This window comes from Etheostoma spectabile, chromosome 14, assembly GCF_008692095.1.
Source record: "Etheostoma spectabile isolate EspeVRDwgs_2016 chromosome 14, UIUC_Espe_1.0, whole genome shotgun sequence".
NCBI lineage: Eukaryota > Metazoa > Chordata > Actinopteri > Perciformes > Percidae > Etheostoma > Etheostoma spectabile.
The window spans coordinates 7,510,700-7,533,374 of record NC_045746.1 but is presented as its reverse complement, the minus strand read 5'-3'; the positions used below and the strand labels follow the sequence as shown (position 1 = coordinate 7,533,374).

Genomic DNA, 22,675 nt, shown 5'->3' with positions numbered 1-22,675 from the left:
ACACACACACACACACACACACACACACACACACTTCTGTCACTTCTCAATACAACACTATAAAGGCCTTTGAGGAGCGACGTGGTGCCCTGTTATGGCTGTTGGGTGATTCAGTGTGTTTCGCCTCTCTCTTTGATAGAAGCCTTTTCGGAAAAAGTTTAACCCTTGTATGGTATTCGGGTCAAATTGACCCATTTCAAATTTTTACAAGGAGAAAAATGACACAAATATATTTTTTTTCTACCTGAAAATCAATGGCCTTACCTCATTTTCTGTGATAAACATGTATTCCTGACTCAATGCAGAAAATGATTTTGGATATGACCACTTATGTGTTTTCCAAGATGGCCTGTGTTTATTCTTTAACCCTCCTGTTGTCCTCGGGTAACATTTGACCCATTTTCAAAAGGTTTCTATATCAGAAATGTGGGTTTCTTTCAACCAAATTGTCAAAAGAAATAACGTGGATGGTTCCGTACAACGCTCTTAACAAGTAAAGTAAATGATCAGCTCACTAATTTCATTGAATTTGGGTGTTTTAGTCAACTTTATAGCATTTGAAATAATATTGATAAAAAACGTCAGAAAAAGTGATAAAGAACTGACTAAAACGTCAAAATATTTCCAAAACATCGGGAAAAGCGACAAAAGTGTCAAAAAAAGAGGACCAAAGTATTGAAAAAAGTTTTCATTTTTACACAGAAAAGTAAAGTCGTACGGTCGACGGGAAGACAACACAAGGGTTAAAATTACCTTCAATTTCAGACTGAATTTTACAATGAAATCAAAAAGCAAATAGCGACCCCTAACCCTGACATGGGCACTATAATATTCTATATGCTTTACACTATAATATTCCCAATAATACTTAATGACAGGATGAACGACATAATATGTACAGACAAATACAAAATGATTCACACGCAGAGTAGAAATAGAGAGAAACATGTTCGGCAGGATTTCAGAAAAGCTTTTTCTTTTCTGTTTCCATCCGAGGGTCGTGTGGACTTGTGGAGGACTACATACCTGGGAGTGCACTTGGACAATAACTGGACTGGCCAAGAACACTCACCTACTACAGAGGCCAAGCCGTCTCTATTTCTGAGGAGGCTGAGGTCCTTCCACATCTGCAGACAATGCTGAAGATGTTTATGGATCTGTGGTGGCCAGTGCTACCTCTTTGCTGTTGCATGCTGGGCAGCGGCTGAGATAGCGGATGCCAACAGACTCAACAAGACTGATTCGCAAGGCCAGTGACGTCGTGGGGGTGGATCTGGACTCTCTGTTGGTGGTCAGAGAGGATGCTGCCAAACTACATGCCATCTTGGACAATGTCTCGCACCCACTCCATGGCTTGTTGCTCAATCACAGGACACTTTCATTGACAGACTCTCTCCCAAAATGCACTACAGAGCGCCACAGGAAGCATTCCTGCCGTGGCCATCAAACTTTTTAACTCCTCCCTCTAAGTGTCTGACACACACACTCAGAAGGTTAAACTGGACAATCTTCTGTTATATCTGTTTTGTGCAATAACACGTGCCTGACATGTGTGCAATTTCAATACTACATTATTATTATTATTATTATTATTATTAACTTTTCACCATTCCAAATCCTTAATTATGTTAATTATGTAAATAATGTATAATAACATTCCTTTATGTAATACTGTACGTATCCAATCCTTATTTTCTTTATTTCTTGTATCTACTCTATTTATAATATTTGTGCAACTACAACACAGAGTTTCCCTTCGGGGATCAATAAAGTATTTCTGATTCTGATTCTGATTCTGATTCTGATTTCCTGACTGTTTTATGACTCCACACCCCTGCCACCACTAGATGGAGACCTCCGTTATGTTTTCAGCAGCCATAGAAAGTGTGTTCTTGTTGCTGCCTGCAGAGCTTACTTGTCACCTGTAATGGTTTCACATGGAAACATTATGCTGGCAGTGGGATGGGGACGGGGTTAATGGGCCCAGTTGAGGCCAGTTGGGGCCAGCTAAGGCATGACTAGTGGCCAGGACACAGATTTGCATGATCAGACTGTCATCAACAGTGATGTGTCAGGCTACAGAAAAGATTTGGAATGTGACCATGAGACAGAAATTAAATTCTGCCACCACAATTATTTCTTACTGAAAGTAATGTATTTTCACATGCTTTGTGGTTTTTAAAAGCAGTTTTATCAGAGGATTTTCAGTGATAAGTGATGGCCACAACCACAACCTCTCTATATTCTCTGAAGCTGTGTTGATGTAGGACTAGTCTACGACGTTCCACTTCCGGGATTGCTCCGTTGGAGTCCGATTACGCTCTTTTCGGCCAGATGTGCGTCATTTTCCTCTTTCTTTGTGTGGGCTTTCTAAACTCCGGTGGATTTATGAGGACTATGGTCGGAGATGGGAAGTAACAAAGTACAAACACTTTGTTTTTTTACTTACTATTTATTTTTGTGCCAACTTTTTACTTTTACTCCTTACATTTTTAACACGAATACCGGTACTTTCTTCTCTATAGTACTATACTGTACGTATTACTATACTTTACCCCAGAGAACCCATTGGCTTGCTATTTCTTGAGATGTATTCTGAGCTAAATCTTGTCAGCTGCTTCAGTCTGGAAGTGTTTTAGTGTGGTAATAATTCATAGCTCCGGGGCTCCTGGGTAGCTCCCCTGGCAGAGCGTGCGCCCCATGTACAGAGGCTCAGTCCTAAGGGCAGCCGCCGCTGGTTCAGTTCCGACCTGCGCCCCTCTGCTGCATGCCACTCCCCCTCTCTCTCCCCTTTCATGTCTACGCTGTCCTATCGAATAACAAATGCCAATAATTTATGGCTCCAAGGATTTTGATGACTTGCTGACCTTAGTTGAACCCTCTGCTTAAGTTATGAATTTGCAAGATGTTAACTAATTGCTGGTGTGAACAATATGCTTTGCAAAAATTCATGGTCCTCAGAATAATTCCTCATTATTTGGGTGACCCCATGACATTTCTGGTATGTTCTATCATTACTATATGTACAATTTTATTTCTACACAAGTTATCAGAAACCTATGCCATAAGCCCATTCTGACTGCTAACAGAGCTTTAGATGTTTATCCTGTTCATCCTTTATTTTCTATTGAGAAGCCACATTTGAGCACACACGCATACATGTAGGGGAAGATTAAAAAAGAAAAACTGGATCTGTGAATTATCACAGAATCACAACTAAACTCACATCTTGTTACTCAGTCAGAATCTTATTAACCTGGAGTCCCAGTCTCTGTCACAATACTCACATATGGGATGTTGTAGGTCCATTGGCAGACATCCACTTAAAATGTAGGCCATGGCATCTAAAGAGCCTTTTTTCCATGTCCAGTGAAGTTTCTCAGCTTGCTCTAGTAACATGTGGTCCAGGGAGCTTTCCATAAAAACATAATTGGCAAGGCTACTTTTGTTTTTATACTTTGAGGAAACATCCAAGCCTGTCCTTTGTTACTTTTACTTGAGTTAACAAGTTAAATCAGTACTTCTACTTTTACCAGAGTATTTTTTAACACTAGTATCTGTACTTCTACTTGAGTATGGGAAGTGAGTACTTTTGCCGTCTCTGACTATGGTTAACTGCTCCTCAGATCTCTGCAGGGTAAACAGATAGCTAGACTATCTGTCCAATCTGAGTTTTCTTAAAACAACTTTTGAACGTACACATGTTCCACCAAAACAAGTTCCTTCCCGAGGCTACTTTGCAGAGGCACCATGGCTCCGTCCGCCGATTAGCGCCGTACAAGACGATTGTGATTGGTTTAAAGAAATGCCAATAAACCACAGCACGATTTTTTCCCATCCATGAATGCTGTGTGGACTAGTCAGACCCTTCTCCACAGCACTGTAGAGGAAGGTCTGGCAAAGCAAGACTAAAGCAGGACTAAAACGCATATATACTATATGCTACTATTTACTACATACTATTACTATATATCATGACCAAAAGAGATCCAGGGTACAAGCGGCTGAAATGGGTTTCCTTAGGAGGGGGGGGGGGGGGGGGGGGGGGGGCTGGCGTCTCCCTTAGAGATAGGGTGAGAAGCTCAGTCATCCGAGAGGAGCTCGGAGTAGAGCCGCTGCTCCTTCACGTCAAAAGAAGCCAGTTGAGGTGGTTCGAGCATCTGGTAAGGATGCCTCCTGGGCGCCTCCCTATGGAGGTGTTCCAGGCACGTCCAGCTGGGAGGAGGCCCCGGGGAAGACCCAGGACTAGGTGGAGGGATTATCTCTCCAACCTGGAACGCCTTGGGATCCCCCAGTCGGAGCTGGTTGATGTGGCTCGGGAGAGGAGAAGTTTGGGGTCCCCTACTGGAGCTGCTGCCCCCGCGACCCGATACCGGATAAGCGGCTGAAGATGGATGGATGGATATTACTATAAATAGTTTCATGTCTATGCTCTCCTATCATGTAAAGACCTAAAAAAAAATGCCAATACTTGCTGACTTTAGTTGAACCCTCTGGTTAAATTATTAATTTGCAAGATGTTAACTAACTGCTGGTTTACTATATTCTTTGAAAAAATTCATGTTCTTCAGAGAATTATTCCTCATGATTTGGGTGACCCCCATGACATTTCTGGTATGTTCTATCATTACCATATGTACAATTTTATTTCTACATGAGAAACATCAGAAACGTATGTCATAACTGCTAAACTTTACATCTTGAGTCATATTCAGAATCTTCTAGATATTTATTACCTTACTACTTTTGCGCCTCTGTTTTTTTTTTTTTATAAGTCAGAGTTATGAAATTTAACACTGCAATTTGGTTTGCATTCCCATTGTTGTCAAATTGCATCTGGGTATTGAACTAAATGTATTCTAAGTTATTTGGTAGTTTAAAAAATTTCAAAACATTAAAAGAAAACTCTTCTTATACAGTTGCTTTCCCCCACAACAGCTACCACTTTCCTCAACTGCCAAACAGCACATATTAATTACATGTTTGCAACCCTAACCTCTTCCTTTTTAAATTACGCATATCCGAAACATCCCAATTTGTAAAATACAATTAAAATACAGAGAAGAACCTGCAGAGAAGAACCAAAGCCTTACCAGCTTCATTAAAGTGCAGGTTATAAGCCTCAGGTTGGCTGCAGTCTTCATCAAAAATACTACAATTAGATACCTCCCCCAAATTGTTCAGCCCTAAAGAGTAAATACAAGTTTTCTAGGGCAGTAAATTTATCAAAAAAAATTGATTGCACATAAAAATGAGTGATTAATTGGCGATTAACCACCAAGTCATCACATTTTTTCTGTTAAAAATGTACCTTAAGGATATTCCATGTAGTGAGTATCACTTACTGTTAACACATTCAAAATTGCCCCCTCCATGGCTCAATGGACAGACAGACACATAGAGAGAGACCGAGACAGACAGACAGACAGAGAGAGACAGAAAGACAGACAGAGAGAGACAGAGACAGACAGACAGACAGAGAGAGACAGAAAGACAGACAGAGAGAGACAGAGAGAGAGACAGAGACAGACAGAGAGAGAGAGAGACCGACAGACACCGACAGACACAGAGAGAGAGACAGACTGAGACTGAGAGAGACAGACAGAGAGAGAGAGAGAGAGAGAGAGAGAGAGAGAGAGAGAGAGACAGACAGAGAGAGAGAGAGCTCAGCTGCTCACTAGCCTTATAAAGGAGAGTGTATGCAGGTGTGCTTGATTAGGTCCTGAGGGGCTGACCACTCCTAACGTGTAGAACAATAGGTAAGCTAGTTCTGCAGTGACTGACATTTTTATAATAGCCTATTAGGGTGCACATATAGTGTATGTATAAATAGTTAATGTCAGCAGTAACTGACCTGTCTAACTGTAATGGTATTTTTAGAAACAGAGTGTTGTTGCTTTCTCAGGTTAGCTCACTCTATAATGACTATCGGTTTTAGCATCCGCCGACGTTCCCGTAGTTCCGAGCCCAGCCCTCCCCCCGCGTGTTAGTCATAGAGATACGCAACCAACATGGCAGCAACAGGGACTAACATTAGTTATTTTCTTAACTAGTAGGCTAGTTTCATTACTTACTTAACCGTTATCTCCGCCGAAATGACCGGCAGCCCACAGTACTCTGTACCCGGCTAGCAGTCACCTCATCTCGGATAACAGAACCACCAACTACCACTGACCTGACAAGCACCATGCGGAGCCGGTGTTCTAACCCGACTGGTTTCCATACCAACTGGTTACCGTCATAGACAGTTAAAGAAAGAAGAAGGTTTCCGGATGTTGTGTTTACCTAACAGCTGCCGTTGTGGCCTGCCTGAATCTGGCACCTGGAAGACAGGTGGAGCGTGAGGTACATGCAAGTATTTCATCATCATGAAATCATCATGTACATGATAAAAAATATTTCAATTACCAATATGTAATATGTAGGTGTTGAACGCATTTATCCAAGCAACCATTCAAACGTTACGAGAAAGAACTGTAAGGAAGTTCTTTCTTGTCAACTCATTTGAGATGATCATTCAGGAGGTTAAAGAAGGTGACTACTTTCAAATTCTGTTCATAAATGTTTACAAGACCTACAATTATTTATTCATTCTGTCTATGTTTTCAGATTGACCCAATGGCCTCTGAGGTTTTACTTGGAGCAGTTTGTGACAAACATCTCTGGACACTTGAGTTGAGGTGGTTCAGGCATCTGGTAAGGATGCCTCCTGGGCGCCTCCCTATGGAGGTGTTCCAGGCACATCCAGCTGGAAGGAGGCCTTGGGGAAGACCCAAGACTAGGTGGAGGGATTATATCTCCAACCTGGCCTGGGAACGCCTCGGGATCCCCCAGTCGGAGCTGGTTGATGTGGCTCGGGAAAGGGAAGTTTGGGGTCCCCTACTGGAGCTGCTGCCCCGCAACCTGATATCGGATAAGCGGTCGACGATGGATGGATGAGTGGACACTTGTGGTGAGAATGTACATACGCTAAAAAATAACTATTTTAATTTGAGATCGCATCCTCTTTGCATGATCTTGCGTGTACTGTGAAGGTCATTTATCCAAAAGAGAAGCGGGTGCTTTCCATTAACCCCCTCGGTGAAACCCCTGCCCAATTTACAAAATGCAAGGATATGACAAGGCAAGTTATGTCAGTGGTAATAATGTCATTAAAATGTTCTTAGTTCCAAATAACTATATTTAGCCCTTCTACAGATCTTTCATGAGACGCAAAAATATACATACAGTGGTGTGAAAAAGTGTTTGCCCCCTTCCTCATTTCCTGTTCATTGATGTTGGTCACCACTTAAGGGTTTCGGAACATCAAACTAATTTAAACATAGTCAAGGACAACACAAGTAAACACAAAATGCAATTGTAAATGAAGGTGTTTATTATTAAAGGTGAAAAAAAATCCAAACCATCAGGCCCTGTGTGAAAAAGTGATTGCCCCCTAAACCTAATAACTGGTTGGGCCACCCTTAGCAGCAACAACTGCAACCAAGCGTTTGCGATAACGTGCAATGAGGCTTTACAGCGTCCTGGAGGAATTTTGGCCCACTCATCTTTGCAGAATTGTCCTAATTCAGTTACATTAGAGGGTTTTCGAGCAGAACGGCCTTTTTAAGGTCATACCACAACATCTCAATAGGATTCAGGTCAGGACTTTGGTCGGCCACTCCAAGTCTTCATTTTGTTTTTCTTCCGCCATTCGGTGGTGGACGTGTGGTGTGTTTAGGATCATTTCCTGCTGCAGAACCCAAGTTCGTTTCAGCTTGAGTACACGAACAGATGGTCGGACATTCTCCTTCAGGATCTCTTGGTAGACAGCAGAATTCATAGTTCCTTTTATCACGCAAGTCTTCTAGGTCCTGAAGCAGCAAAACAGCCCCAGACCATCACAACCCACCACCATATTTTACTGTGGTATAATGTTCTTTTATGAAATGCAGTGTTCCTTCTACGCAGATATACTTGGACACACACTTCCAAAGAGTTTCACTTTTGTCTATCGGTCCACAGAATGTTTGTCCCAAAAGTCTTGGGGATCATCAAGATGTCTTGTGGAGAAATTGAGACGAGCTTTGATGTTCTTTTTGCTCAGCAGTGGTTTTCTCCTTGGAACTCTGCCATGAGGCCATTTTTGCCCAGTCTTTTCCTGATGGTGGAGGCATGAACGCTGACCTTAACTGAGGCAGTTGAGGCCTGCAGTTCTTTGGACGTTGTTGTGGGGTCTTTTGTGACCTCTTGGATGAGTTGTCGCTGCGCCTCTGGGGTAATTTTGGCGGGCCGGCCACTCCTGGGAAGGTTCAACACTGTTCCATGTCTTCTCCATTTGTGGATAATGGCTCTCACTGTGGTTCGTGGATTCCCAAGCTTGGAAATGGCTTTATAACCCTTTCCAGACTGATAGATCTCAATTACTTTCTTCTCATATGTTCCTGAATTTCTTTGGGCTCGGCTCATGATGTAGCTTTTAAGGATCTTCTGGGGCCTACTGTATCAAGCAGCTCATATAAGTGATGCGTTGATTGTGAACAGGTGTGGCAATAACAGGCCTGGGTGTGGCTAGAGAAATGAACTCAGGTGTGGACAACCACAGTTATAGTATGTTTTAACAAGGGGGGCAATCACTTTTTCACACAGGGCCATGAGGGTTGGATTTTTTTTCACCTTTAATAATAAACACCTTCATTACAAATTGCATTTGTGTTTACTTGTGTTGTCCTTGACTATTGTTAAATGGGTTTGTGTTCCGAAACACTTAAGTGTGACAAACATGCAAAGGAACAGGAAATGAGGAAGGGGGCAAACACGTTTTCACACCACTGTATATCGCGATGGACTTGTGATACAATTGACTATCCTCGCCAGTAGGATTCAACGTGCTGTGGGGCATTGGTCTGCAAGGTATGCGTACAAATGACCCTTTGTTGAATAAAGCTATTGACGGTTACTAATTGTACTAAGTCTTTTGTAGTTTGCAGAGCTTGTCCTTAAAGGCGAGTTGGTGGATTTCAGGACCGATGAGGCAGCAACTACTCAGTTGAGAAAGGAAATCGCTTGCAGGCTGGTAACGGATTCAGGTTTTTTTTTTTTTTATGTCAATGTATCATCATCAATGTGTCTGAAAAATTGTTTTCACTTGTGTAATGTGTTAGAAAACTTGTCGGAGCTATTTAGAGCATATGGCAAAGTCCAGGAACAAATAAAGATGGTCACGTTGAACTGGGTAAGCACATTCACAATTCTGTATATTTACAAATGTAACGTAAAAATAATCTACTGGCTTTCTTTTTGTTAAATCCAGTGCACAACATGCAGTTTGTGGTTTCACTAGGTGTGTGTTGGGAGACCACCTTTTGAACTAGAACTACTTTTGTCCAGCATGTACTTTATTAAAACATGCCTCTCTCTTTCTAAAGTAACATCTGTTTGGCACAACAAGGTGTTCAGCTCCTCATACTGTATACCAGGCTGCTAGGCAGGACATGTCAGAAGGAAATAAGCTCATTAAAGAATATAAATAGCTACTTTGCTGTGTCGGAGTTTGATTTCAGAACAACATATCAGTTTGGATGGAATGAATTGATGAAAGACTGGAAATGCTTGGTTAATTTGGAGCCAAATTAAAGTAGGTTTTAACACTGTAGGCTATTACAAGCCTTTTGTTGTGCAAATTCAGGGATATTACCATATGTCTCATGCTATATAGGCTACACAAAAGGAGAGACGATGACTGTAAATCATTAGACCATGCATTCAAATTGCATCAAATTCACTTTTCTGGGACTCGTTGGCAATTGTGTGTTTCGACAATATTTGACTATACGATTTATCTGTTAAAAATGTGTGTCAGTCACAATATGTAGCTTAGTAGGTGGCTATGACGAAGTAGTAGTAGTCAATTTGTCCGTAGATGCGACCAAAGAAATGTGATAACTATCATCGGACAACAGATGAAAATAGGGGCAAGGTTTAACTTTTTGCGAGGAACAAGAAGTGAATTACCTCTGTGTGAAAACAGCTTTATCTCACGCATCCGTTTGTTGTTGAATATATAGCAGAATTATGTAAATGTGTCATTCTTTTGGGGGGGGGGGCAGCCCCCAAAACAATGATATGAAAAACACTCAAACCAATTTATATTTTCACAAAAATGGCGTGTGTGTGCGTGCGTGTGTGTGCGTGTGTGTGTGTGTGTGTTTTTTTGTCCTCAGGTTGATTTTAAGTACGGAGGGGGTAATGTTTTTGTTTTTTTTAGGCCATATCTCCCAGCCCTAGAGTGAATGCGGAGCGTCCTCCTGTCTGCTTCTGAGGAATTCCAAAAGGAATGTTTTAATTATTTATTTATTTTATATATATATATTGGGAGAAAGCGATGTCATGCGAATCATGGTTCCCTGGTGGAGTCACGGAATAAGTGTGGAGAATTAGAGTAATCCGCTTCTGTAAAAAAATGGCTGAATAAGAAAGATGGATTTTCACACGGACACATTTTACATCGCTACAAGCTGAGCTGACGTGTACAGAGTAGGATAACGGGGTGAATGCTGATCCCCAATCAGTTGAAAGAAAGAAAAAAAATCAATCTGCTGCAATCCGATAGCCGCCATTGTAAATAAGAACTTGTTCTTAATGGATCTTAAAAGGGGTTCGACGTCAAGCTGCATCTGGTAAGACAAGGCCGAGAAGGCAATCAAGACTCTTTTAAAACAGGCTGAGAATGGCAATGCAGGGCTGTAGTCTAGACCGCCTTTGTCGAGTCAAAGACAAGTCCAAGACCGGGACTAGTCGAGACCAAGTCAAGACCGAGTCCAAAGAGGTTCCGAGTGTTGATACAAAAGCAAAAACAGTGTCACAACACCCAGGAAGTATAGCCATTCCTCTTGATATCATATGATCTAATCTAAAGAAGGAGGGGATACCTCATTACAGCAGTGTTACAACTGATCCAAACACCAATCCACTACTACAGTATTACCACTGCTGCAGTAGGTACTAGTACTGAGCAACTAAATGACAATATAGCTTCACTCCAGATGTATTGTAGAAAAGAAGGGACCAGTATTACAGAGTGTATGGTTGGTTTATGGCTTCCCTAAAAACTATTGTATTCAATTGTTATTTGGAAGTGGGTTAATAGAAAAGACATGTATTTTCAGAAAACATTAAAGTTTGATTAAACAACAGAGTGTAATTTAACATTTTATAATAAATTCATATGGAAGAAGCAGATTGTGTGTCTCTCACACACACACACACACACACACACACACACACACAGATTGCACTCAACATACAAATAGCACTCAAGGAGCTGGTGCAAAATCAATTTTTTACAGATTATGATTAGCTGAGAAATTCATAAGAACCCTTTTTCACAGTATACTCAACAGTACAAGCATTTGTACACCGTTGTAGCCTATTCAAACTGCCCTGTCGCTAGTTTTAAAGAAGTTAGCATCTCTTTGTCTTGATGACGCTTATGTTTTCTACCTTCACCCACTAAAAAAAGACCAGCAGCTCCTGAATAGACGAGCAGTGAGGTGCTGTCGTGAGCTCATGGGAAACAATGTCCCTGGGAAAATGTTACCCCAATTCAGCCAGGCAGCCAGGCTTCCAATGAGATCCACCAATCCCAGCTGTCCAGCTTCTCCCTCAGGCTGGTCTGAAGAGTGGGAGATAATGTCTGTGACTGGGCACAGGTGTGAGGGCATCCTGAGGGGCTACTGATGTTGCAAGGCAAGGCAACTTTATTTCTATAGCACCTTTCAGCAACAAGGCAATTAAAAAGGCTTTACCTAAAACATTAAAGAGCAATTAAAAACTGATGATGATGAAAATAAAACAGGTTAAAAAAGAATCATATACAAATACAAGACTAAATGTTGCAGTGAGTAAGAAATGAATAATTATTCAATTTAATATGTTATAGGGATTGGTTTAGGAGGAGAGAGGGAGGGGTTTTATTTTTGTTCATGTTTAATTCCTTTAGAGTGTACAATATGCTAAATAAATAGCAATGTTAAATAGAATGAATAGGTTTGGAATTAATTTGGGAATCTTTTTTATAATTAGGAAATTATAAGGAAAAGTATCGGAAAGAGATACCGTTGGGTACCGGAACCGAATTTCAGGTACAGATAAAATGCGAAATGTACCCCACCTTACCCAAGTGGAACGTAGAAATAGACTACTACAGATCCTGTCCTCCAATCCAGGCAACAGCAGCACATGTGGCGAGCGCCTATTGCTGCATCTGTAGTTTATACTGTATAAGATACAGTGTGTTTATACACAGTAACTTCACTGGTAGTGCCAATGGTTACATTGTAACTTTGTGTCTCCAGGTCAACTGCAGCGCCTGAGCAACAAGGAAACGAGATGAGTGAGGATAGAAACCTATTCACCTTGTTTCACTTCACCAGCAACAGAAATGTTCATTTTAATGTGAATTATAACGCTAGGGCGGCTACAGAGTTCGGGTTGCTATGGACACAGTGTTCCAACCCGCAGAGACCTAACAGACTAGTTTCTTTAGCAGAAGCAATAAAATGGTTTTTACACAAAGAAAATCCTTTTTAAATCAATATTTTGTGTCATATTACTGATTTTATTTGGTGAGTGGCCATGTAATAAGCGGGATAATGTCGAGCGAGCCCGTTAAAAGGCTAAACTAATGAATGCATGTAGGCAGATTAGACCTACACTGCTAACGACAGGAGGTTTCAGCCCCTCAGCATTCTCAACCTGAGCAGTCTTTTAATAAAAACAGGACGGTGTGGAGGAAATGGGCCAAAAAGAGCCAACGCACAGAGAGGGGGAGAAATAAGCCAAGAATGGTAATAGACTCTTTGATGAAGATGTCAGCCTAGCTTTGATGTAGATGGGAAGTGACCTCGATACACACCACCCACCATACCTTACCTCACACTCTGGCCATCAGTAATCCATCAAAGCACATGACATCAATCAGTCCTGGGAGGAAACCAGTTCCTCAGAGCTTCATCTGTGTGCTGGCAGTCCTAATTTTCCGCCAGTTCCCTGCAAAGCTCTGTTTCACTGAAGCAACCCAACAAGTATTTCCTGTGTATCTGATTCCCCTCAGTCTCCCCTTCTCTCACAGCCTTGCCTTGCCTTGCCTTCCCTGGGGATAATACATTTGGAGCCAGCCATTCCATTAATGTTCACCCAATGTGTAAAACCCTAACTACTAAACAGTCCCTGCGTTTCTCACTAGAGGCCAGGAAAGACCACTAGACGTGACTACCATAGCAAACACCCCCCCCCCACCCACCGCTCAGCAAAAAGAGGAAATGACAGCTCCCTCATCTGACGGCAGGTTTATGTCTGTATGGTGGAGATCTGACATCTGCCTCTGAACATTAGTGTCAAAGCATAAACTTGAATATAAAAGCCAAATAATAAGCACCACGATTTTACTGCAAATATGTATTAGTGGTTTCAGCTGCTATTGGTTGCAGATTGCTTTTTGAATGTGGAGCCAGGCCTGGCTGTTGAGTTGGGCTGTTAGAGGGGGGGGGAAATGGTGCTTGTCTGAGCAGCAATTTCATGCTCAGAGTTGGACTGATATGACCGAGGGAAAAGGGCATAGACATGACTGTTGAAAGATGAATATACAGACGCATGCAGCTCCAACGCTTACACAGAAACCACTGCTGTTAATGCACAGTCCTGTGAACCCAGCATGCAATACTGCTGTATCAGTTTAACAGTTATAGTCAGGTATCGATACATCTTACCAAAACCACATAGAAAAAGGTAGTTTCTCAGTGCAAAATGACCCATATAACCAAAAAGTGTCAGTTTCCTACATTGGTTTCTTTTTTTTATCCTGGCCTTAACCACGTAATTATTCTGGTAACCATGACAATGAGTGTTCCCTAATCCGCTTATAACAAAGCAATTGTTTTGAACTCAAATCAAGATAACAAGATCGATCAAGATAGATAATAACCAGACCTTTTCCAACCATACCGCTGGGCCCCTTATGTGAGGCTGATATGCCAACGGGGTGCAGGAAGGAACTTGTTTTGGTGGAACATTCCCCCCCCCCCCCCCCCCCCTCAAAAAAAAAAACTCCACATACAATATTAAATGAAGTGGACACAATGCTGTAACGTGGGCTATTTAAATGACCTGATACATGGTTAAACTTCATTAGGTCTTACCAGTGTTTCGACATGTATACTTCGTCCATAGCAAAGTTTGTGTGTGTGTGTGTGTGTGTGTGTTTACCAGCAGATCTATTATAGGATGCAGACACTCTGAGGAAGGGCAACACCGCAGAGAAGAAGAGAAGAAAAGACAGCGCCATCCCTCGACCTGAAAAACAAGCCACAGAGAGAGAATCCATTCAGAAGAGGAAGCTGACAGGGAAAGAGACGGCCCCATCTGCTCTACTAGAGAGCGTGAAAACACAAACATGAACAATCCACCCTAACACACTGTTTCTAAGCCCATTTTGATGTTATATTAGGTTGTTGTTGTTTTTTTACTTTAATTGAAAATTGGCTACGTGTAGATGATGTGATGTTGCATCCCTTGATACTTTTGATCAGAAGATTCACTGCTTTTCGACAAAAACTGGGCTGGACAATATGTTCATTGGTCTGTCAGGATTTGTATACCTCACGCCCATTTAACATGTAAATTGATTCTTGTGTTAAAAGTGCTTAATAGATATTATAATGTGTAATTTTTGAAAGGTTGTGATGACTGGATTAAGCAAAGTTTTGACAGTTTTTTTTCAAATCCTATATTTGTATGTCTGACTTTTAAGTTTTTCATTCGATATATAACTGAATTTGATATATTCTGAATAGAATCTGCGTACAGTCCAGCTGCCGGAAGAGGCGAGAAAAAAGGAGTTGATAAGAATGTTGGTGCTTTCAAGTTTTACCATGAGTTCACAGTAGTTGAAGCTTTCGTTGGCACGAGCAGTGTGGTTAAACACTGTCGTCAGGGCGTGGGACCTCTGGGACAAAGGACACGCACGTGTCCCACAGGCGGCCCGAGCACCCTCTTAAACAAAGCGTGTGGTCTACATCGCAACCCTGAAGCCTGAAAGTCAAACCCCCCCATGAGTAAAGATGTTTCAAAATGGCTGTAGGTCCAAGAGCCCTGATTTCCCATTGGCCGGGGGGGTCCTTGAACGCAGCAGGGGTCTTTGACCAAGTTAAGCTGAGGAATAAATACACTGATCACCCACAAACTGTTGTCATTCAACTGCTAGCGAGATTACTTTAAGGGTTGTGTTTTTGCACAAAACAAACATTTTTTTAGAGTAGTTTTAAATTCCATAAAAATCCATAATGTGTACACTATTTATTATTGCTGCTATATCCTTCCTGTTAAGTCATGACAAAGCTCATAAGTCATTAACACAGCATACATATTTATAATTGTTTAGTGGTTTTAGCCATTAACACTCTTGCTGTGTTACACAGCAACAACAACAACAAAAACTGCAACAAAAATAAAGTTTTTAAAAAATCACCCAAATAAAATGCTTAACATCAACCTGATAGCTCAAACTATTTGTAATGTAGTAACTTGAAATGAAAAAAAAGTCTATAGTGCAGGTTTACTAAAAAACTCCCTCGTTAAATGGAATCTCTCATGGTCTCAACCAACAAACCCAGATGAATTTATCAAAAATATGCTGTTTATTATATTTTTATCTTTGGGGTTGCAACACAAAGTACTGCTAATTGCTGTCTGATATAAGCTTTTTATGACTTAAGGGGTTTTAAGGGAACAAACCTAAGCACTGAGTGTTTCAGGCACATTACATAACACATATCATAGGAACATATCCCATTATACCGTATAATTTATGCCAAAATAGTGTATCAAAATCATTACTGAGCTGCAGGTCTGCCGCAACTCTGTTCTGTTAATTCAAGGCTGAAGACCTTTCTTTTTGATGTTGCCCCTCTTCAAATAATTGTTAATTTTCTTTACTGAAGCAGCATTGTTGAAGCTGTGTGACAAACTATGTAAGCATTTAAAGAGAGTTAAAAAGTAAGACCGGTGGGACCGGCACGTTCTGGAAACGGCGAGTGTATAGAGCAACGATTTATACTTTGTCCCGTACTAGCAGCCCAAAATCTCGTATTCTATCTTCTTTTATATTTGTAATTGTTTTTAACTGCTCTTTAATGTTTTGTGTAAAGCACTCTGAATTGCCCTCTTGCTGAAATGTGCTATACAAATAAAGCTGCCTTGCCTAAACTCCACATCCAAATGTTTTAGTTCTTACAAATGCACAACTCTTCTTTATCGTGTGTGTGTGTGTGTGTGTGTTTGTGTGTGTGTGTGTGTGTGTGTGTGTGTGTGTGTGTGTGTGTGTGTGTGTGTGTGTGTGTGTGTGTGTGTGTTTGTGTGTGTGTGTGTGTGTGTGTGTTCTCTGGGAAGCCCCACTCCTCGGCTGTCCTCTAAACCTCTGTGAAGAAAGGAGGATTTCTCCTTTTTCCATTTAAACAAGTCTGATCTATGATATATTATTTAAAAATGTTGCTACATTAGGGTTAGTCGTACTGGAAGAAATATCATTTTCAAATTTTTTGAAACTGGAAATGATCAAAGAAGTGTTCTGTCAATCAACTAAATGATTTAAGCAACTAATCACTTCAGTTGGATTTGTAGGTCTATTTGTAGGACAACTTGATAACAATAAAACATTAGATTTCATAAAACATATGTTTTGTTACAAAACATCCTAATTTGTCTTAAACAAAATGGCAGGTTTTATGTCAGATAATATCAAAAAGCATTTGACAAAACTCTGCTACTGACTCTTTTGCTTTTGAAGAAATTAGTCAATCCTAAAAATGACATTATTTGTCTTTTTTATTCTATGTTTTGGTGCTTGCAATATAGCAGTTTTTTCCATTCTTATCTAAACATTTACAGTCCTCAGGTAAATTGTAGCCCAAATATTTCACAGTTGTCTGCCAGAGTTATTCATTTATTCTCACTGACCTTATGTCTTTCCTCAGACAAGAATGTTATAGTGCCCCTGTGTCTGTTTTACAGTCCTGTCCTGATGGTCAGATGTCATTTGACATAAAGCAAAAGGGGACTTCCAGCTGGAGGTTAAAATTTGGAAAAGGTTAGCAGACGTTATTTGCGAAAAGATGGTTGGAGATTTACAATACCTATGAGGGATTCTGGTATGGGTGTGTCTTTACATTTTGTAGGTGAATGCGCACCAAAATTGGTTCTCTACAGGGATAGAGAAGAAAGCACTACTGATAATAAATCACAGAGAAATACATTTAAACTGGTTGTTAATCATTCAACAAAGTGTGTGGATCGGGTACAGTGGGGGCTCGCGGAATTACAGCTTGATTTAAATCTTGCACCCTCCTCCGACCTCCTGTTTTAGTGGATATTGTCTTTGGTGAAGGCAGAATGTGGATTTAGGTGTCATTTTTACTGTCTGTACCCCTTTAATTAAGCCCACATCTGTTGTACCTTCGAGACCACAACTTATCTGGTATTTGATACAATTGTTTCTCTTGTTCTTCTGTGAGGACAAAATGATCAGTTTGTCTTTGTTCTCCCCTGTAGGGGACCTGCAGGTTTGGCTTGCAATAATCGTTTAATGTATTGCTTTTCTGTATGCCCTCCTCCAATGTTTCCTAATCTCCTGTCTCTTCACAATTAGCATTTTTTACTTCATTTGTACAACTAAAATATTGCTCAGAAAAAGTCAAGAAGTAGGTCAAATATAATTGACTTCTAAGTATTGTTAAATGTAATTCCTATACAATCCACCAACTTATACACTACATGTAAGCTACAATTTACACTGATGAAATTACATAACGTCTTAGAGATATGATCTCTGACCAGTAATTTCTAACAGATTCTAATAATTCTATTCAAGATGAGGCCTACCACAAGGCTCCAGACCAGAGAGGGAGGAATAGCATGCAGAGCAACATTTAACAAATCAGTCAGCTACATAATGAGGGTGGTGAGTGTTCCTACAAAAGGGCCATGTCAGTAAAAGCATGACAAGGAAAAAGATAGATGCTGCAGCCAATAGTATTCTTAACTTAAAGGTACATTATACTATAGAACTTATTTAAATGTAAATGTGCTGTATTTATATAGCGCTTTTCCAGTCTTAACAACTGCTCAAAGCGCTTTTACATCTAAAAAGGATACATTCACCATTCACACACTGTGGCCGGGGCTGCCGTACAAGGCGCCACCTGCTCATCAGATAAACACTCACACACATTCACACTCCGATGCGCAGCACCGGGGGTAACTCGGGGTTCAGTGTCTTGCCCAAGGACACTTCGACAATGACTGCAGGGGTGGGGATCGAACCACCAACCTTCTGATTGGCAGGCAACCACTCTACCACTGAGCCACAGCCACCCACAGAATTTTAATGTTTCCTTTGCAGACATCTCCATCTTTGAAAGCTGAACGGGTAATATAAAGGTATTTGAATTGTGCCTTGAATTGTTTAAGAACGTGATTTTTTCTTTTTTTATATCCAATGTCCAAGGATCACCTTGATGTGAATGCTAGAAAAACCCAGCAGTGCTTCCACTTCTTCGCCTGCACCGTTATAAAAGCATCTGACAGTGAATCAAACTTTATGACATCTTCATGACAAGTCCGAATTGTTTCACTTTACTTGAGGTCAAGGCACAACTATTTATGACTCAATTATAATGGTGTCACGACAGCCAATGTCAAGACCAGCCACTTAATGACAGGTCAATGTGACGTCAACACAGAGCTGTGTAAAGCTTCTTTTAGTTTGATAACTAGGCCTGCCCCACGAGTCCTCGATGACTTGTCATGAGTGGATCTGATTCAGACAAGCGAGTGAAGTCTCTCCTCAAGCTCAGAGAAAAGCAAATCAACACCAAAAGCCATTCTTTCATTTCTGAAATAACACACAGTGTTCTGCACGTGCCTAGCTAGGCCTGCTGTAGGTTGGGTGTATACATGTAAAAAGTTAAAATGCAATTAGCTCGAGCACACAGGTCGATTTAAAAAAAAAGAAGTGACTTGCACAACCCGGTTCAGTTTAGTGAGTGACTCAGAATAACCGTTGAAGGTTGAAGAGGAACAATGCGAATTCCATTTTGGTTGTGGAACAACGGATCAGATCTTCACTCTCGCAAGGATCCTGGAGGAAGCCTGGGAGTATGCCCGACCGGTCTGCATGTGTTTTGTGGATTTGGAGAGGGTGTATGACCGGGTCCCCCAGGAAATACTGTGGGAGGTGCTGCGGGAGTATGGTGTGAGGGTGTCCCTTCTCAAGGCCGTCCAATCTCTGTATGACCAAAGCGAGAGCTGGGTCCGGGTCTCGGCAGTAAGTCGGACTTGTTCCAGGTGAGGGTTGGCCTCCGCCAGGGCTGCACTTTGTCACCAATCCTGTTTGTAGTATTTATGGACAGGATATCAAGGCGTAGGGTGGGTGGGGTGGGGTTGCAGTTCGGTGGGCCGGGGATCTAATCCCTTTTGAGGATGATGTGGTCCTGATGGCATCATCGGCCTGTGGGATGAGGATCAGCGCCTCTAAATCTGAGGCCATGGTTCTCGGCAGGAAACCCAATACCAGATAAGCGGATGAAGGTTAATGGATGGATGGATGGATGGATGGATGGATGTATGGGTGGATGGGTGGATGGATGGGTGGATGGGTGGATGGATGGATGGATGGGTGGATGGATGGATGGATGGATGGATGGATGGGTGGATGGGTGGATAGATGGAATGGATTGATGGATGAGGGATGTGATGGGTGTATGTGGTGAATGGTGGAGGAGGAGGGAGGATTGTGGATGGATGGATGGATGGATGGATGGATGGGTTTGCCAGGTCTACTGGATTATGGTCTGTCGACACTGCTAATCAATTCTAAGATAGAGGGGGGACGCTTTGGCTTGTTTGCATTTCTTTACAACCAATCACAACCCTCCTGGGAAGAGCTAAGCCCATAATGCAGAATAGAAGGTCACCTTAGAGAATAGATAGTGGAGATAGCGGAAGGGGAGGGGCACTGTCAGACTAGATGGACGATCACATGTTTTTGAGCTGAATACATGCTTTTGTCATTGTCTTTGGGGAAATGGACTATGGTTACATGAAATGTGTCTAAGCAGTAATGTTCTATAAATATGGCACTGTATCTGGTTAATATAAAGTAGATTTTTAGTAGGCCTAATTTTAAGGTGTTCTAGATGATCAATTTCTATCAAAAACACACTTAAAGGATCATTAAGTATTTTTAAACCTGGACCCTATTTTCCCATACATTGGTGTCTACTTAAGTGACTAATGTGGAAAAAAATCTTTGAAATTGGTCTAGTATTAAGCAAGAATGCTGTACCCAGCAGCCGTGAACTGGGGGCTGCAATTTAAATTTAAAAACAAAGCATCTCCCCTGTGCTTTCCAAAAGCTATAGCAGAAAACTCCTCTGCTTAATTTCATGTTGTCAAAAAGGGGAACCCCTCAAATGAGTAGGAGGAAATGTGACGCTACCAAGCCACGACCAAACAAACCAATCACAGATGTTGCGTCTGCGTTGCAGACACTTGTAGTAACATTTCTGTTGAGGTGCACATAGGTAGGGGTCCATATCTACGTGTACCTACGTGCGCACCTATGGCTTAGATTCAATGCAGAACCGTTAACTAAGCTTTAGGCCCTGCGCTTTTTTTCACACCGCCTAAGCGAATGAACATAAAAACAATAAGAGCATCTTAACGATGAGCTAACACACGGGACGGGCATCGACTTGCTGTCTTCTGCACACGTGCTGCATGATGGTTCATGTACACAGTGGGACAAACAGGGTCAAAGTCACTAAAGGGGTACGCCTCTCCTCTTTAATCGTAGCTCCCATGGTGCCATTTTAATGCTACGAAGCCATCACCTGCAGTTAGCATCCTATTGACTGCCATTCGTTTTGGCGCCACTTTGACAGTGAATAACTTTACATGTGAAGCGTTTCAAGACTCTCATGTGCATTGTTTATTTCTAAAGAAACACAACAATGTATAAAAATGCTCCATTAACTTGTAGCTCACATTATGGCTCCGTAGCAGACGTTTTTGTAAAAAACAGGCTAACAACTGCGTCATAACCACGCAACTTATCGTCGCATAGTCGACAAATCACGCTATTGCCAGGGTAAGCTCGCAGACAGTTTGGACTTACATTAGCTGTTTAGGTTTAATTGCTAATGTTAACTAGCATGTTAGTTAGCAGTAATTAGCCTGTGCCTAAGTTATCTCCTAACATATACCTTGCTCTCCGTCTCTGAGGATTGGGAATGATCACGTCACATCTACGTCTTCAAGTTCCTGTGTCTTGCTTGCTATCTGCTGGTTAAAGAAAGTGAAGGGGGTTAGCAACGGTGCTAGCGACAACTTTAGCACAGGCTCACTAACTTAAGGTGGGCTAGCGCACACACACACACACACACTCAGTCACTGGAAAGTGACAACAGAGGGCTGCCTCTCACTCTGACTGTAAAAAATAAAGCTAGATGCTGGCTAATTGTGTTGCCTGGCAACCATTGGCACACTCTCTGATGTGTGTGGATGTGTCTCCACATTTATCCGCCGATGATGGTTTGTCTCGTCTGGTTACATCACAGCATCGTCTCCTTGCACTGACAGGCTGAAAGAACAGCACACCACTTTCTCTCTGCTGGTGTGGTAACACATGACTGGATATCAGAGAACACACACACACACACACACACACACACACACACACAGTTTTCCACCTTTTTAAGGCATGGGATGGTAAAGAATTTCCAGTATTTCTTTCCTAAAATTGTTTGTGTGGTAAGTGGTTTACAGAGGGGGCTTTGCTGCTTTTTATCATTGGCAGGAAAGACAATCTTTATTGGACATATTCTGTCATTTGGTCCACTACTGTGTCCCAGACACCTACTGGACAGAGATAATTATACCCTATCAAGACTCAATACAGATGTTAGGATCTGCAGCCTTCCCTGTGATGTTCCTGCCCCTCTGGTTCTGTTGCCCTGTCTGTGGCAGTGAGAGAGGCGGGGCGTGGCCAGTCTGCCTCCACTCACCTGCTAGTTCAATCAACACCCTGCAAGTCCTCAGCACTGATTGCTACCTTCTCCTGCTGCAGTATTTGACCCGGTCTTACGCCTTACACCTGTTTCGCCTGCTTGTCTGACTTTTAGTTTTCTCAAGCCCTGTCACGTTTCCCCTGCCCATCTGCCTCGGCCAGCCTTGGCCACGGACAGCTCTGTCTTCACTTGGCTCCTCGCTCTCAAGCCCTGAACACTGGCTTCCTGGTCCCACACCCAGCTCCCCAGTTATTCCCCTTTTTATAGTATTATAGGTCCCTTTATTTTTTTGTAAATTAATTCTGCATATTGGGTCAGTTCTGTTTTTTTTTTTCAAACACAGGCTTAAAAATAATGGACTGAAGTAAAGATGATTTATGTTGGATTTATGTAGAAAAGACCATGCCACATACGTGCATGCATTATGGGAAAGTCCCCAGATTTCTACCTTGTGAAGAACTGTTTTGGAATGCATGAGCAAATGGTTAGAATACAACTGCCCAGATCACCAAGACTGTGGCTACATTTACATTGCTGCATTTTGGTTTAAAAATGATTACGTTCCGCTACGTTAC

The 22,675-nt window shown here is 41.7% G+C and overlaps 1 protein-coding gene across 3 annotated transcripts in view; it reads right to left on the bottom strand.

Moving 5' to 3' along the window:
- The window catches only part of gabbr1b (gamma-aminobutyric acid (GABA) B receptor, 1b), a 165,719-nt gene that overhangs the window by 111,102 nt on the left and 31,942 nt on the right, over positions 1–22,675 (bottom strand). For 2 of the 3 annotated variants that reach the window (XM_032536196.1, XM_032536197.1), the window contains exon 2: positions 14,245–14,331. In XM_032536196.1, coding sequence (XP_032392087.1) covers positions 14,245–14,331 — 87 coding nt within the window. Of the gene's footprint in view, positions 1–6,074; positions 6,206–14,244; positions 14,332–22,675 lie in introns of those variants that run through there. The other variant, XM_032536198.1, reaches the window with a different exon arrangement.